At 49.3% G+C, this 15,903-nt stretch overlaps 1 protein-coding gene across 5 annotated transcripts in view; it reads left to right on the top strand.

Annotated features, from left to right (window-relative positions):
- Positions 1-15,903, top strand: part of MYSM1 (Myb like, SWIRM and MPN domains 1) — a 1,148,256-nt gene that overhangs the window by 78,239 nt on the left and 1,054,114 nt on the right. For 2 of the 5 annotated variants that reach the window (XM_069642083.1, XM_069642079.1), the window contains exon 2: positions 8,846-8,924. Coding sequence is in view for 1 of the 5 variants with exons in the window: in XM_069642079.1 (XP_069498180.1) it covers positions 8,846-8,924 (79 nt within the window). In the remaining 4 variants the exon portion in view is untranslated. Of the gene's footprint in view, positions 1-8,845; positions 8,925-15,903 lie in introns of those variants that run through there. The other 3 variants (XM_069642081.1, XM_069642080.1, XM_069642082.1) reach the window with 2 other exon arrangements.

Genomic DNA, 15,903 nt, shown 5'->3' with positions numbered 1-15,903 from the left:
GGATCTGGTGATCATCACGCAGTGGGGTGGTTGTCCCTCGTGAGTCTCCCTTTGCATGTGCGGACACATCCGGTGATTGTGGCAGTTTGGTGAAAATGTCCATCATAGGTTGCTTCCCTTTAACCTTGCTGTTTTTGGACGCCATCTCTCTCGTCGTCCCGCTGGCCTTCACAGTGCTACGTTGTTCCCCTGCGTCCCAGGCTCCTGTCCGTTGGTTGTCTGGGAGCTTCTCTATGGCTGATACATCTGCCCTGTGCAAACTGGCGGTTAAGTGTATTCTTCCGCACCCATGTGGGTGCCTGTCTGTGTCTCTGATGGTGTCGGCCTCTTTCGTCGAAGTCCCCTATTTATCTCCTTTGCCGGCCACCGGGGCTTCGTCTCATGGTGTGATCTCCGCCCCTAGTCTCTTGCATCAAGCCGTGGCCATCTTCCAGCATGTCAGGACTGCTGCTGCCGTGGTGTTTCTTGTTTCCTGCCCAACTAATATAGGATTACGCCTCCGGTCTAATTTCTTCGCCTGTCTTGTTAGTGTGGGCCTTAACATGAGTGCTCCTGGTCTTCAATTACGGATCTCCTGTTCATTCCCTTGCCCTGGTGGTGCACTAATCCCTGCAGGGCTAACTGGATGTTTTGTGGGCACGCGCTTCAGTGCAGTTGTGTCCCCCAGGCTGTCAGCTTTGTGGTCCCGGAGCCGCTGAACCACTCTCCGCGTCCACCAGTTAAGTGGCCTCAGGTTGTGTGCAAGCTCCCGATGGGTTCTTCCTCCACTGCAGTGCTGCTTGATGTGCTTGGCATGCACTGAGCTGCTTGCCAGGGGTCTGTCACAGTGCCCTCTCAGGTCCACAGAGGACATATCCCTCTACCTGGCCTCTTAGCCACACCGTTTTATGTACGGCAACCTTATTGATTCTCCCACTCCCCACTGTAACACCCCGCCAGGCCATGCCGGTCAATGTATTTAGCATGATGCTTCAGTGGCCAATTGGAGGTCTTGCATGTGTGGGAGTCGGGTTATTATGTCCAGTGTTCGCTTCTGTATGCATGTAAATGAAGCACTGAGTGTGTGCCATCTGACAATATCATACCTGGGGTCTGATTAGTCTCAGCCCCCCTAGACTTTAGCTCATATAGTGCCCACCAAAGTTATTTAATATCCTGGTTCTTACGTTATTCCAAGGCCTCATATCCAGTGCAGCTATCCCTTTCAGTGTGCGCCAGTACAGCTGTATATCTGCCGTTATACTTAGCATGCTTGGAATGCTATTGTGCATCTGCGCGGGTGTGTGGGGAACCGCCTCCTGGCCATATGAGTACCCTGCACTGCGTTCGCTGCAGTGTGCAGCAGCTTGTATCTCAGTTACTTATACACAGGCATTCCCGATAGAAACGTTGCCCGCTTTCATCCACCTCTGTGTCTCCGTGCTGCTCTGTTTCATGCATCCGCTTTCACTCAATCGGTCCTTTCATCACGCGGCGATACTTTGTATCTACACGGTCAGCTGTCCGCCAGATCAGCAGTCCACGACGTCTCTGCGGATTCCTGGAGCGCGTTAGCAGTAGGTGCTGCTGCTGTGCCCAGGCACTCGAGTCCTTGTTGAACGAGCAGGCTCCACTTGTAGTGGCTAGCGACGCATATCTTCACTATTTCAGTGCGGCCGTCAGAAAGTTTGTCTCGTTGTTCTGATCAGGGCGGCATTTTTTATCTTCCATCGACCCGCTTAAATTAACTTTGCCAGTTCCTAATGCACTCCGTACACAGTTTTCACCGGCGTTTCGACTGCAGCATGCCTCCCATGTTCAGAGCTGCAGCTTCAAAGCAGCAACTCACTGCAGGCCCTGAGTGCGTATTTTGTCTGGATCAAAGTAGGATCAGCAGGAGCACCTGGAGATCACACCCTAGCCTGTGGCCGTTTAGCCATGCCCCCCGGCTGATGCAGAACAATCCTTGGATAATCCGAAGAAATTTCCATCGCTACTGGAAACGAGGCCTGTGACTTCCAGAAGGGTAGTACCATCACGATCTCTGCTTGTTCTCTGCAGACTTTCGCCAGAGCTCTCCTGGTCATGAACGGCGGGAAGGCATAATGGACTGCCCCGGTCCAAGGGTGCTGAAAGGCGTCTGTACAAGCTGCACTCGATGCTGCACTCGAATCTATCCTCCAACTGTAGTACTTCTGCGTCCGGGCATTCAGTCTGGATGCAAATGTATCTATGTCCAGGGGACCCCATAGTTCCTGTAATCGTTCGAACGCTTGCGGATGTAGCATCCAATCGCTGGAGTCTACAAGATATCGTGAGTTCCAGTCTGCTACATCGTTCTGGGTCCCTGAAAGGTACTCTGCCATCACCGCAATCCTGTTCCTCAGGCGTTAATGCCAGAAATCCTTCGCCAGTTCTGCTAACGTTTTGGACTTGGTCCCACCCAGCTTGTTTTTATGTATTGTATGGCCGAGATGTTGTCCATCATGAGCAGTACACAGCACTTTACTTTGTCTTTTGTGAAAGCACGAACCGCAAAAGACCCTGCTAGCAGTTTGAGACAGTTTATGTGCAAACTCAATTCCTCCTCTGACCACTTTCCTCCTGTCTCTAAGTGCTTGCACCTGGCTCCACAGCCTGATCTGCTTGCATCTGACTCTATAACCAGATCTGGGACGTCTGCAAAGATTGCTCGTCCGTTCCAGGCCTCCATATTCTGCAACCACCAATGCAGCTCTGTGAGGGATCCGTGGTCTAAATTCACTAGCTGGTGGTAACTTAAGTCTCCCTGCAGGTGCCTGATCTTGAGTCTCTGGAGCACTCGATAATGGAGCGGTCCAGAAAATATCACTTGAATGGAAGCTGCTAGCAGACCCACTACTCTGGCTAGACTCTGAAGCGAAATAATTCTCTTCACTATCACTGATCTAAGCTCCTTCTTGATCGCTCTCACTTTGTGTCCCAGGAGCTCGAGTGTCGCCTTTACGGTGTCTATCGTAAAACCTAGGGACTCTATCCTCTGAACTGGTAGTAGCTGCGACTTGTCTAGGTTCACTAGGAAGCAGAGCAAGGATAGGAGTCCCGAAAACCAATTGAACGTTCCTGGTGAACGTAGCTTTGTCTGGCCCTAACACAAGGAAGTCGTCTTGGTAGATGATAATATGGATTCCCCTTTCTCTTATGGCTGCTGCCACAAGCCTCATTAGCTTGGTGAATGCCCAAGGCGTAGATGCTAGGCCGAAAGGGAGACATGTGAATCCCCATATCTCTCAGTTCCACCGGAAGCACAGATATTTCCGAAATTATGTCGCTATCGGAATCGTGTGATAAGCATCCTTGAGATCCAGACGCTGACTGGTCTTATCTTTTCCCCTCTGTGGATTAGGAACATGTTGCTGAGGAAACCCGCTCCTCGCTGAGTATAGCCTTCTTATCCACCAGTTTCGTAGTTCGCTCTCTAAGAGCGCCTCTTCTTCCTGCGCCATGCGTATGGGATAAGGCTCTACTCTTTGAACGGGGTCGCCTATGAATTCTAATTGGCGCCCTCCTACTGCTTGGAGCTCCCATGCATTGCATGATAAAGCTTCCAACTCGCTTCAAAAATTGAGAGTTCACCCTCCCACTCGCACGCTTGCTGTACTCACCGCCTGAGGCAGTGGGCTGCCCGTATGAACCGTTTCCCCTACGACCTCTGGGGAATCTGGCACTGGCCGGGAAGAAGGTGTCCTGCTGCCTTCCCTCCCAGTATTGGGCGTGCGGCCCCTGGGGTCTGCGCAGGAAGTTGTAGCAACTGGACATCGACCCCTGTGACGTCTGGTCCCGGCAAAAACTCGCCCTGGAAATATTTTTCTTATGGAGCTTTGAGCTTTCTCCAATGTAGAATACGTTCCGACAAACTGGGACATCTCCTTAGCAAACGCTTCTCCAAATAGAAGCCCTTTGGTGCCTTCTCCTACCTCATAGGAGGCCAGATCGCTGAGCTTGCCGTCTAATTTTAATGAGGCGCCCCTCCCCTCCTCTGCTCTCCGAAGAGAAGGTGCATTTGGCGTTACCGAGGAGAGACACTGCGCGTTGGGCCCAGTTACTTAGTGCGACGGCATCTACTGGTGTCCCTGTATCCTTGGCCTTTTCCGCCAAATCCATAATTTTTGCCAAAGGCCCTGCTAGATCAAGAACTTTGTCCTGGCATCCCCTCCAGGCGTGTTCGACGCCTTTCCTGATGTCCTGCCTTGCTTTAATTATGAAGGTGACCATTTTGGGGTCGAGGTCCGGTGTCTCAGCTAGTTTCCCTGGCAACTCCGGCCTCGGACATTCTGATCTCATCCGAGATCGTACGTCTCTGTCTAGGGGATTTCTAATATGCTGTGCCATGTACAGCGCCACTCTAGATGATGGCACCCACTCTGAAGACTTCGAGTGCCTAATGGCTTCAGGGACGAACATTTCTGCAGTGTTATATCCTCCTTCGGGCACAACGCTCTCAGTGGGTTTACTGATGTCTTCTTCTCCGCCTTCGTCGTTAGGCGTGTAGCCTTCATCGTACTCCCTTGAATTATTCACCCCTGGGGCAGGAGGTCTATCTTGGCAATCTGCCTTTTTAGCCAGGAAGGCTCTTTTCAGTCTGGTGACAGGGTCGTCTTGTCCTTGGGGAACAATGTTTACCTTTTCCACAATGCTCGGTGGGGTCAAAGAGTCTCTGCTCTTCCAAGCTACCTTACACCCCTTTTTCACAACCCCTTTTTGGGGGGGTCCAGCTGACGTCCCCTCTACAGGGCGGTCTGCCCGTCTTTTCTTGGCTGCCAGCTGTTATGCCTCCAGCAAATCTAGCCTTTGCGCTATAGGTTGAACCCCTTGTGAGACTGCCTGTGCCGGGGAGTCTCCCAGTACTTTCTTAAAACTCGGTGGTAAATCAGTATCCTGCTGAGTGGGGTCTTCCTCAAACTCCTCCTCACTCCACTCTGGTGTGGTGGATGTTGATCCTCTGGGGCTTGAAGATTGAACCATTCCTTCTATTGGCAGTGCCAACCTGCGGGAAGTTAACTGTAAATATGGCTCTGAGACTGTGTTAATTCTCACAGTAACGTTTTTTATTTTTTACAAGGGCATGAGGCTTCTTCGCACTCTGCTCGTCGTTTCGTTACGGAAAACAAACTGAGCAAGCGTTGGGCAGTCCCAGGGAATGACAGGAAGCTCGGAAGCCTCTCGCTCCCCTCGGTCCTAGAGGCCGCCGATTCGCCGGCACGCCTGACGTGATGGAAAGCAGGAGCGGGCCGGCTGCCTGAGGCAGGCGCGTTCGCTCGCGGCTCCGGCCCCAACTCCTCTTAATTATCATAACAAATTGCAATACGCTGATGCGGTAGCTGCTGCACTACACTTCGCGTTTCGGCGGGAACGCTCCTACGCCTCTAAACTTTGCTGACCAAACGGTAACTGCTACTTTAGCTAACAGCTAATAAGTTAAACTTGTCGGTATAATATTCTGTCACTCCCAGCTAACGCGATAGCTATTACAATTCTTTCCATCTTATCACATGTTAAAATACATAGTACTTACCTTATGCAGGCAGCAAAAAGAAAGAGGAATGGACCTGGGATTATATGCTCTTATACCCCACTCAAACTACTGATAGGTGGATGAGAGGAGGTCAGGACTACCAGGCCCCCCCAAGGATCATGGGGCTCTTAGCTCCCCCGAGGATCATGGGGCTCTTAGTACCCTGGGATGTTGGACTGAAATTTGGTTTTGAACTTTAAACTTTGTTTGATTTTGATTTTCTCAAAGGCATTGAGTAAAACCATAAATGTTCACTCTGAAAGTTCATGTTTTAAAGTGCTGATATGGCAGCAATAAAGAAAGTAAAAGCATAATGCGAGCCTCCTGTCTTGTCATAGAATTGCCAATCTTCCAGGATAAGAACAGGGTGACATTTAAGTTAACATCCCATAGAACAGTGTAATTCGGAACTCTGGGCTTAAGATCTTTCTCACCCTTAAGGAAACATCATATTTGAATTAATTGATGGGTTCTGCTAGTGTGGCATCATTAATCTCAGGTCCCCACTCATAAAGTCCCACCCACAATTATGAGAAAGTAATAGGCAGTTTTTAAAGCAAACTTGAATTATTGAATAACAGTAAAGTCAGTCTAAGCAAAGGTGGTCTCAAGCTTTATGCCAGAGAGCTCACCACAGTGTTAAAGGCACGAGTACACTAAGAAAGAAGGAACTTTATAGCCGTTTCACAGATGGGGGAACTTTTATAAGTAAGAACAACTCTAAGCGAAAGGAAGGTGTTTAAGGGTCACTTGATTAGGAAAACCAGGACCACCAACAGTTGGGAAGAAATGAAGGAGCTCATGAAAGAGACTGTACTTTCAGAGAGAAGATCATCCTTCGATAAGAGACATTTACATATTACAGACTTGTGTCAAACCAGAAAACCCTGGAAGACGCCGCAAGACAAAAAGGCAAATGGGAGGCCACCAGAAGAAAGATTCTTTTGGACCCAGTATTATTGGTAGGGTCAGGTAGCTTTAGGTTCGGACTGAGCTTTTGATTTTCGACTTGCTTACAGGAGACGAACACTTCAGTTTAATTTAGCTAGATGGGGAATTTCCATATAATGATATGGCAAAATAGGCCTTTTTCTGTTATTTAAAATAAAAGCACTTAAAAATGTCCATGCTGTGTTCAACTCCTTCTGACACGCTACACCACTCTCCTGACATTTGCACTCCTGTTGGACTTCCACTTCTTGCCATCCTTATGTTTTGTTTGTTTTAATTCTTCCTTCTACTTTTTTATTTTGTTACTGAGGGCTATTCCCCCGTTCCCCCTTTTTAAGGAGTTTCGGTCTTTTCTTTTTTATCTATTTTTATTCTCCTACCCTCCTCCCCTTCAATTTGAGGACATAATGGCTGTTTGTTATTCTTGCACGTTAAGATACGTTGCATCACCACTTGTAATATTACATCATGTTTTGTTATGTCATATTAGCAATGTCTTGATGATTTGTCACTTACTGTACATGGCCAACAAGGCCATGTTTTTGGAGTACTACAAGCAACTGGAAAGTGACTTGTGGTACTCCACAAACACCCAAATAATTAAATATATGTTGGTGGCACTCTGTTCGGGATAAGGACCACAAGTCTCAATATAGACATTTAAATATAACCTTGTAAGCAGAAACCTAAAATTCCTCTGTGGCCCTCTATTAACAGGATTGGGTAACTTCAGCGCAGTTGATTATTTGTATAACCTTACAGAATCCTTCCTCCCTCGCCACCATTACCATCCCCATAAAGCTCATAGCAGGCCTACAAAAATTCTAAGTGACCCTGGTGGCTCAGCTTCGCCCTTGGTGCTTCAGGGAACATTTTGAAGTGGTAGTACTTTACTCCATATTTTTTAGTTTGGGCTATTGGGTGGCACTGAAAGCCCTTCCTTAAAAGCTGAAATTATTGTCATTAACATAAGGGCTTCAAAAATGGGCTTTGAATGAGGGTTGTTAATGGTTTTCCAATGGAGATGATATTTGAGGAGGGAGATATACAGCTGTAATCCCTCCCATTCCCTGCCCCTAGGCAATGTAATCCCTATGGCTAATCGCACCCATCCTGCCCATCTTGGAACTCTATGATTTTGTGTGAACTCTTCCATTCCATGGAGGCATCCGTCTTGGATTACTGTCTCTGAGGAAGATCTCTACACACAAGCTGGCCATCTTTGAATGGTAAATACTCCATGCATCTTCCTATCCAGTGGGACACAAGGCCAAAACCCTTGGCTTTGCCAATGCTTGTTTTAGTTTGTTTGGGAATTTTTATTTTAAAAGTTAAAGTGGCACGTACTTTGCTCGTCTCTAGGGCTTTTTGTCCTCTCTGTCCCTCTAAAAAAAAAAGACCAATAGCAACACTTTTGGAAAGATTTCTGTCACGGTTTCTTCTACTATAAACTCCAGCGAGCTCCCGTGGAAAAAAATGTAAAAAAAATGTAAAGATCCTAATCGGGTTTTTTTGTGGGGTTTTTTTGGGCTCAAGTTTTCCCTCTCAACTCCTTAGTGAAATTTTATAAAAACAAATGGCACTAACGACGTCTGGTGTATTCACAAACTTGGCAAGCTTCCAAAAGGAGAGTCTAAGATGCCTCCAGGGGTCTTTTCCTTTGTATGGATGTGAGTTGGCAGATAGGAGCTAATTCGCTGCTCCTTGTAGCCCAGAAGAGCCTGGTTAGATTGATACCAATAGCTACCAGGAGCTACTTTTGGCTTCCCAGGCCACTTGATGCTCAACAAACAATTTTGTACAATCAATAAATAAACATTACAACACTTCTATACAACATTTAAAACATAAGGGATCATAAATAACGCAATGTACTACTTCCTCAGTGGTAGCTCCTGGTCACCGGTTAAAGCTGGATACCGAGGAGCTGCTTTTTAGCTGTTTATCCCCTCTGAATTTCGATCCTTGGAGTTACTATGATAACCGATGTGGGAGCTCAGAACAAGGATGCTATGCCTCTGTCATCTCTCTCTGCCCCAATCACTCCTCCTCCACTCTCCAACTACCCCAAATCCCCACTGACATGCCCATGGCTTCTTAGTTCCAAATGAGTAAAAATAACGGCATTAAAGCCCTTGCAGTTTCGAGTTGTGAGGACATATTTATTGATGGTCTCTGGATGCCTTTCATAGTTTAACCTAATTGCTGTTTCATTAAAGCCGCTCTTTTTCCCCAATCCAGTGGTTTTAAGATTTGCCTATTTATTTACTGTTTCTCTATGTTTCTCCTTGCATGTCTTACAAACGAGAACTCCACAGGTCCATGAAATGTGAATATATGTATGATCTCTTTATATTGCAGAGTCTGCGAAGATACTACTGGTGGCTTAGTACAAGGTCCATTCCTGGATTCAACCTGGAATGCGGGTCATGCCTTCGTTGTAAGTGATGTTAAATATTTTGGTTGTTAACAATTTCAAATGTTTATCACAGTTATTGTAAAAAGCAAAATCACTTGTGAACTTCTTTCTGCTTCAGGTATTGGTAAAGGAGGTGCCTAGACATTCAAGTAGCAGCATTCAAGTAGCAGCATTGAATTACTCCAAAATCTTGTCCTCTTTCCTCATCACTATTGTGATATCTGTCACCTGCCGACTGAACCAAAGCATTGTACAGCAACGCATTTCCTCACAACCTGCCCCTCCTTTGCCTTCCAGGCCTTTACTCTGATTGGGTGGAGTTGGATGTAAAGCTAGCACTCTGCTCTCTATTTTACATTTTATTTAATTCTTTCCCTTCCACGGTGTTCGTAGGTGCCTTTTTCTATTTCTTTTCTTGCCTGTTTCATCCAGTTTTAACAAATGCAGGTTCTTTGACCAGGCCATTTCCAGCACCAACCCACATAAACGCTGCATGGTGTGTCCTGCCAGAGACCATTCCTGGACACTTTTCAGTCTGTGTGTTGTACTTTCTTTCCAGATCCGTTTGTTCGGGGCTAAAGCAATGAGGTGGCTTTCAAGCACCCTCCACCAATGAGTTTCCTGTTGTTAATCATTGCAGATAGAAGCAATGCAATTACTTTTATTTTCAATAGCACCCCACCCTAGCGACTCTGCCTCAAAGCTTGCCACACGTTCATGGACTCAGGTACTTAGGCTGTACCTTGCACTATTTTTCCACCTCCAAGGCAACTAACTTGGGGAGTGACACCAGTCTTTGGCCTTTACCCTGCATTATGGTCCCAACCCTGCTGGCTACTCACTTCAGAATGGACCTAAGTCCTTTGGACTCTGCTTACTCTGTGATGGGTCGTTCATTATTACTCTGAAGTGCCTGCATGGCTCAGGAAGCTTAGATTACTTGTCCAAGGTGGCGTGGCTGCGGTCTAAAAACAGCGGTTAATCCCACATGCCTGTGCCTCACCCGAGTATTGCCAAGGCCCACCTGGGGTTCAGGCATAAACGCTGGTCTCTTGACCGAGGGCCCGTCGCTCTAAGTGTCCATTACCTAGCTCACTTGTGGGTCCTGAAGGCATGTATCCCCTTGTGACCACCCGCATTGGGTGTTCCTTAGCCGTGAGCAAAAAGCTTGATGCTTTATAAAGACCATCACATCAGAGAAGGTGTGCGTTGCGACAGATCGCTCTGCCCAGTCCTAAATGGTTTCTGGCTCTAGACTAGAGCAGGAGTCCCACTGATGGGGCCTCCCTTTACACTTATAACCTAAGAAAAGAATAAGAACAGTTGCACAATGTGATGTGGTGGAGGTATTTATCAGAACTCCTCCCTCCAACTTCAGTAAGTCAATGCTGTTTTGGCTCGGTGCAACCGTAATCTCTGGAAGTATATTGCAGAGTTTAGTTTTTCCACCCTGCAGTAGGCAGGAACATTTTGAGAACTGCTTTTCTGCCATCCAGCAGCTGTGTTAGGGGCATGTCGGTAGATGTTGTTCATCATGAGGATATGGGCACTAGCAGCATATTCATTGGGAGTATTAATCAGTGTGACAATGCCAGTACCATGGCCTTGTCTAGAAGGAGAGGGAGAGGCCTGCTACAAAGCAATCCAGAGCCAGTCTTGGCCCTGAGCGAGGAAGGGCTCCCTTATGTCTTCCCTTTGTACCTGCCTACAAGTTTGCAATAACCCTTTGTCTCACACCATTTTTTCTTTATCAAGATGGTCAGGTCACCGGTTTTTCTCTTTTCTAGAGCATCTGGAGCGGAGGATCAGCTGATTACAAGAGATCAGCTAGCACTCATCGTTCCCAGTGAAGCACCAGAGACTAAGCCACCCAGAAGCAGCAGCACCCCTCCTAGACGCCAGGAGACCAGCATCCTGCGCCAGCATTGGAAGACATGGAGAGAGGGGGAACAAAGCTGTGTGGTTTAGGTGACCGCATCATAAACAGTGGTTCGCTTTGGCACGTCGGAGGGTGTGCTGGCGCTCTCTCCATTTCAACTCTAGATCACCAGGTGCAGTTAACACGGGTTGGGACCTATTCCACCCAGATACATACCTGCGAATTTCCCGAGGAACAACCCCAACATGCGAACTTTGTCCCGGCCTGAACTTGTGGAGTTTTGCCCCGATTGTATGCATTTGTCTTGCACATACACGCCCCAGGATGGAAAGGCAAGGGTGCGTAGGCAGGAAAGGATTATTTAGGGAAAGGTGACCCATCCTAGAGAAGAGAAGTAATATAAGCAAAAAACAGGGAGAACGAAGTGTGGGTTGTTCGGGTGAGATGACAACAAGAGGCTAAAAGATCAGGAAGAGGTGCGGTGTGGGGGATATTATTTGAGAAGGTGAGATATTGGTTTAGTGAGTCCTAGGTACTGCAGTGTGTGTCTGTGTGTCTGGCAGGTGACAAGAGGGGTATAAGGAGTGAATGTGAAGTGACTAGTACAGGATGAAAGAGGGGTGTTTGCATAGTAGAGGTGGCAGGAGGAGAGTAGTAGTGGGTAGGACGGAAGTAGGAGTAGTTGTTTGGAGGGAGGAATATAAGGTAGAGGAAGGAGTGTTACCAACTAATTGAGTCTGGACCTAGGATGGATTGAAGCATAAAAGTGATAGAGGACTTGTGGGAGGAGCAAGTAGAAGTGGTGAGAGTGGACTGGAGAATGGTGAGACGCCGCGTGGTCGAGAAAGCCTGAATAGAAAGTCCCTTTAGCACACTAACAACTGGCTAGTGTAGGGACAGCTAGGAAGTCCATGAGGGAGTTGACGGCCCCTTTAGAAAATCATCCATGGTACAAGGCAGAAATTAGAAAGTAGGGGTCAACATTCGGTAGATGTTGCCTAGTTACAGAAGCCTGGGTTTAGGAGGAGGGTCATAACAAGATGAGCGAGGGAGACTGTCCAACAAAAAGACTCTTGAACTATCACCAAGACTCAGTACTTTCTGTGCCATCCTTGACACTAGGCTTAACATAAATCCTTCAAAAGTGGCAACTTGCTCCATGTTGCCACACTAAACTCTCGCTCTACTGTCAAGCACTCCTCTGACATCTGCCACCTTCTGGAACTCCTTGATCTTGGTGTTCTTGCTGTTACTGAGACATGCTTTAAGGACAGCTCTGTCACAAGTTTTGACACACTCCTCCATGAAGGTTACAAGATCCTCTCCGTGCCCAGGCCCAACAGGCCAGGAGGTGGAGTAGCCTTGATCTTTTCTGATAGTATCCCTGTTTTCATTGTTTCCACTCGGGTCTACTCCTCTTTTGAATGCCTGGTCTGCAGGCTCTCTCACCTGTCGCCTCTCTTAGTCTGGCCACCTTTTATCGACTGCCGTGCCAGTCCACCCTTTCCTCTCGGAATGGGCTGACCTGGCCTCTTTCTTCTCCTCCTCTTCCCAACTCCTTCTGGGGGATCTTAACATCCATCTTGACTCTCTTGACTCGTCAGAACCTTTCTGAAACCTGTGTGTCTCCCTTTCTCTTTCCATTCTATCCAACGCTCACTGCTGGCCACACCTTAGATGCTCTCATCACCACAGACATCCCACTCTCTTTTCCTCTCACTTCTTCACTCTCATGGACGGATCATTCTCTTCTCTCTTCTCACTTGAAGCTCTTCTCCTTTGGCAATAGCATACCCTACACCACCTCCTGCCTTCAAGGTCATCAGACCCATGAAAAGTGTCTGCGGCGGCCTTTGCCTCCACCTACTCTCCTTCTACACTTGACTCCCACCCTGATACAGCCCTCGCCAACTTTTATCGTTCCGTCTTCAACACTCTTGCCCCTGCCATGAGGGTCCGACTGAAGCCTGCCAAAAAGTGCACCTCTTGGTACGACTCCAATCTGGCTGCCCTTAAATGCAAATACAGAGCAGCGGAACAGAAATGGGGATCTTCAGATACAACCTCTGAGAAGCTAGCCTGCCGCCTTCTTCAAAGGCAATATAGACTCTGCATCCGCTCCAGGAAAAGAGTCTACTTTCAAGCCTGCATCTCCGCGACGTCTAACAACACGGCCTAACTCTTCAAGGAACTGGCCAACCCTACTGCAGACGCACCCTCTACTATACCTACCTAGGCCCTTTACTCAGCCCTGGCCGCACACTTCACCACCAAAACACAGGACATCCTGTCCTCTCTATTTTCTCTCCCTGCACATCTCTTAGGCCCCCCTCAGCCGCCTCTACCGCCTCTCCTCTCCTCCCTCTCCCCCGTCACACCTGAGGAGGTCTCTTGACAAGTCCGGTTTATGAAAGCCTCCTCCAAACAGGTGGACCGCTGCCCCTCCAAAACCATCAAGGACAATATTGACACTCTTGCTCCAGCCTTGTCGATCTCTGCAATATCTCCTTCACAACTGGAGTTTTCCCCTCTCCTCTCAAGCAGTTTCTTGTGCATCCTCTGCTCAAGAAACCCTCTGCCGACCCGTCCATTCCGGCAAACTATCGCCCAATCTCCATCACCCCTTTTTCTGAGAACTCCTGGAGAAGCCTGCTATCACTCAACTTACCCTCCATACTGAATCTGTTGGTTGTCTCCATGACCACCAGTCTGGCTTCAGAGCACGGATATTGCTCTTCTGAACACCTGTGAAGACCTGCTCTGAAATCTTGACTCTAACTCTCCCTCTGTCCTCATTGCTACTCGACCTCTATTCTGCTTTCAGTATGGTAAACCACAACATCCTGATCACCTGTCTCTGTGGTACCCTGGGCATCACGATCAGGCCCTGGCATGGCTCGCCTCCTTTCTCTCTGATCGGCCCTCCCAGGTAGTACTTCTCTCTCCTTTACCATTTTCTCTTTGTATCACCATAAGAAGAATCTAACCTTTCCCCCTGGCTCTTCAATATCTAAATGGCCCCCTTGGCCCACAGGATCTCTACCTTTCTCCAGCATGGGGTCTGGCATGGATTCACATGCTCATGAATATTCCCCGTCGTCAGGCCGGGAATCCTCGGTATAGAAGAAAATCAGTATCAGTTTTGTTTCTGATCGGTCTTTCTTAGTAGTAACCAATCACTGGTCTCTGGGTCATACTGCCCCCAGCCAATGACTGCCCTCTCCCTAAGCCCCGCCTCTGGCAGCCATCCTCAGATTTTTACCGCACGTTCAAGTGTTGGGAGTCCTCATGCTGTAGCTCTCGAGCTTTTGCTGCGTTTTCGCGCTTTTTCAGGAGATTTTTCTCATTTTTCGGTTAAATAGAGCCTCAAGCTCCACCGTTTCTACATCCGATCAACAGGGATCCGTTTCGGAGTTTTCTGCGCCCCTCAAGGGTGAAGTTTTCGTCGAGTTCCGAGGCCTACCCCGGACATGGCCCAGGAGAAAGGAAGCTCGACACCCGGGAAGCTGTTCAGGACCTGCCCTGGATGCCAGCTTCAGAATGTTTTCAAGGAGGACGAGCGTTCGTTATGCCTCTACTGTCTCCATGAGGACAAGACACACAAGGAGAAGGACTGTGCGTTTTGTGGGAACATGTCGGAGCGGACCATGAAGGATCGCCACCTCCGTCTCGCCAACTGGCTGGAAGGGAAGAGCCCGTCGGGCGAGAAGAAGAAAAAGAAGTCAGAGCGGTCTTCTTAGTCCTGTGAGGGTGCCCCGGCGACAGGGGCCCAATAAAAGGCTAAGCACCGCAAGTCCGCGGGCACCGGGAGCGTCCACCCCGTCGCCATCAACCACAAGCCAACGCTCTGGCTCGGGTAAGAGGAAGTCCGAGAACACGGCGAAGCTTCTGGAGAGGCCCCGGTCAATCTCGAAGATTCCGGCAGAGGGGGAGCGAGGCTCGGAACCTCTCCCCAAGGTGAAGGCCCCAGGCGTCCAGAAGGTGGCGATGGCCTTAATTCACCCTGCTAAGACCTCGATTGAGGATGTCGCCGCGGCCCTGGCTCAGCCTGTGGAGGCTACACCAGTGGAGGCGCCCTCAGGACCCATAGTCTCCCTGCCACCGCGGAAGGAGTCGTCTTTCAGGCCCATTGAGAAGACCCCCACGAAGTCCTTGTTGCAAAAGGTGGGGGAGGGGCTCGTGGCCATCGTGGATACGGACACGACCTCTGAAGAAGAGCTCATCGAAGTCGTGGAAGAGGCCCAGCCCATCGGGAGGGATCCCGACGAGGGCAACGACGAGAGCGACGGTGTCGCCGACAAGGCTCCTCAAGAGCCTCGCGCCCGTTGTTTCCGGCGCCGCAGGACACCTCGGCGGCCATTTTGTCTGCGATTCAGTCCTTATGCTCGTTGATAAGGACAAGGTTGCCCCTTCCCCCGACGGAGGTACCTGAGCCAGACCCGACGGGGGAACCGGAGCCAGGACCTTCGGAGAGTCCACCGCATAAGAGGACGAGGACGCATCCTACGCCACCTCTCCCACCTCTGCGGCCTGCTCTGCCTTCCCCCCTGGTCTACTACCCACGGGGATGATACAGGCACGGACACGGCTACGACAGGTACAGATGACGACGGGGGCGACGACGGGACGTGTCCCCCGTCGCCCCCTGCTCAGACGTCCCCGCCCGACGAGATTGGATCCTTTCATGCCATGATTTTCAGGGCATCCGAGCTTTTTCAGCTCTGCCCAGAAGAAAAGAAGAAAGAAGGGTTCCTTTACCAACGGCGCGAGGCTAAAAGGAAGACAGTCCTCGCCGTACCGCTTCTTGATCACATCTGGGATGAGGGGCTCGCCCTCCTCAAGAACCCTGCCAAAGCGTCGGCAAAGAGGGACTGGTACGAGAAGTACCGGGTCCCCGACGCTGCCCCCTTGTGCCTTGGGGCACAACCTACCCCGGATTCAGTCGTCTCGGCGGCGGCAAAGAAGAAAGCTGGGGGGGCATCGGCCTCGACATCAACTTCCCCGCCGGACGGTGAGGGCAGGAAGTTGGACACGATGGGACGACGGATCATCTCATCTGCATCGACGACTATCAAGGCGGCCAACGCCCTAGCTATCGTAGCCCGCTACGACAGGGAGTTG

Source organism: Ambystoma mexicanum, chromosome 1q (genome assembly GCF_040938575.1).
Source record: "Ambystoma mexicanum isolate Mex_15411 chromosome 1q, UKY_AmexF1_1, whole genome shotgun sequence".
Lineage (NCBI taxonomy): Eukaryota > Metazoa > Chordata > Amphibia > Caudata > Ambystomatidae > Ambystoma > Ambystoma mexicanum.
This window is presented reverse-complemented; position numbering and strand designations above follow the sequence as displayed.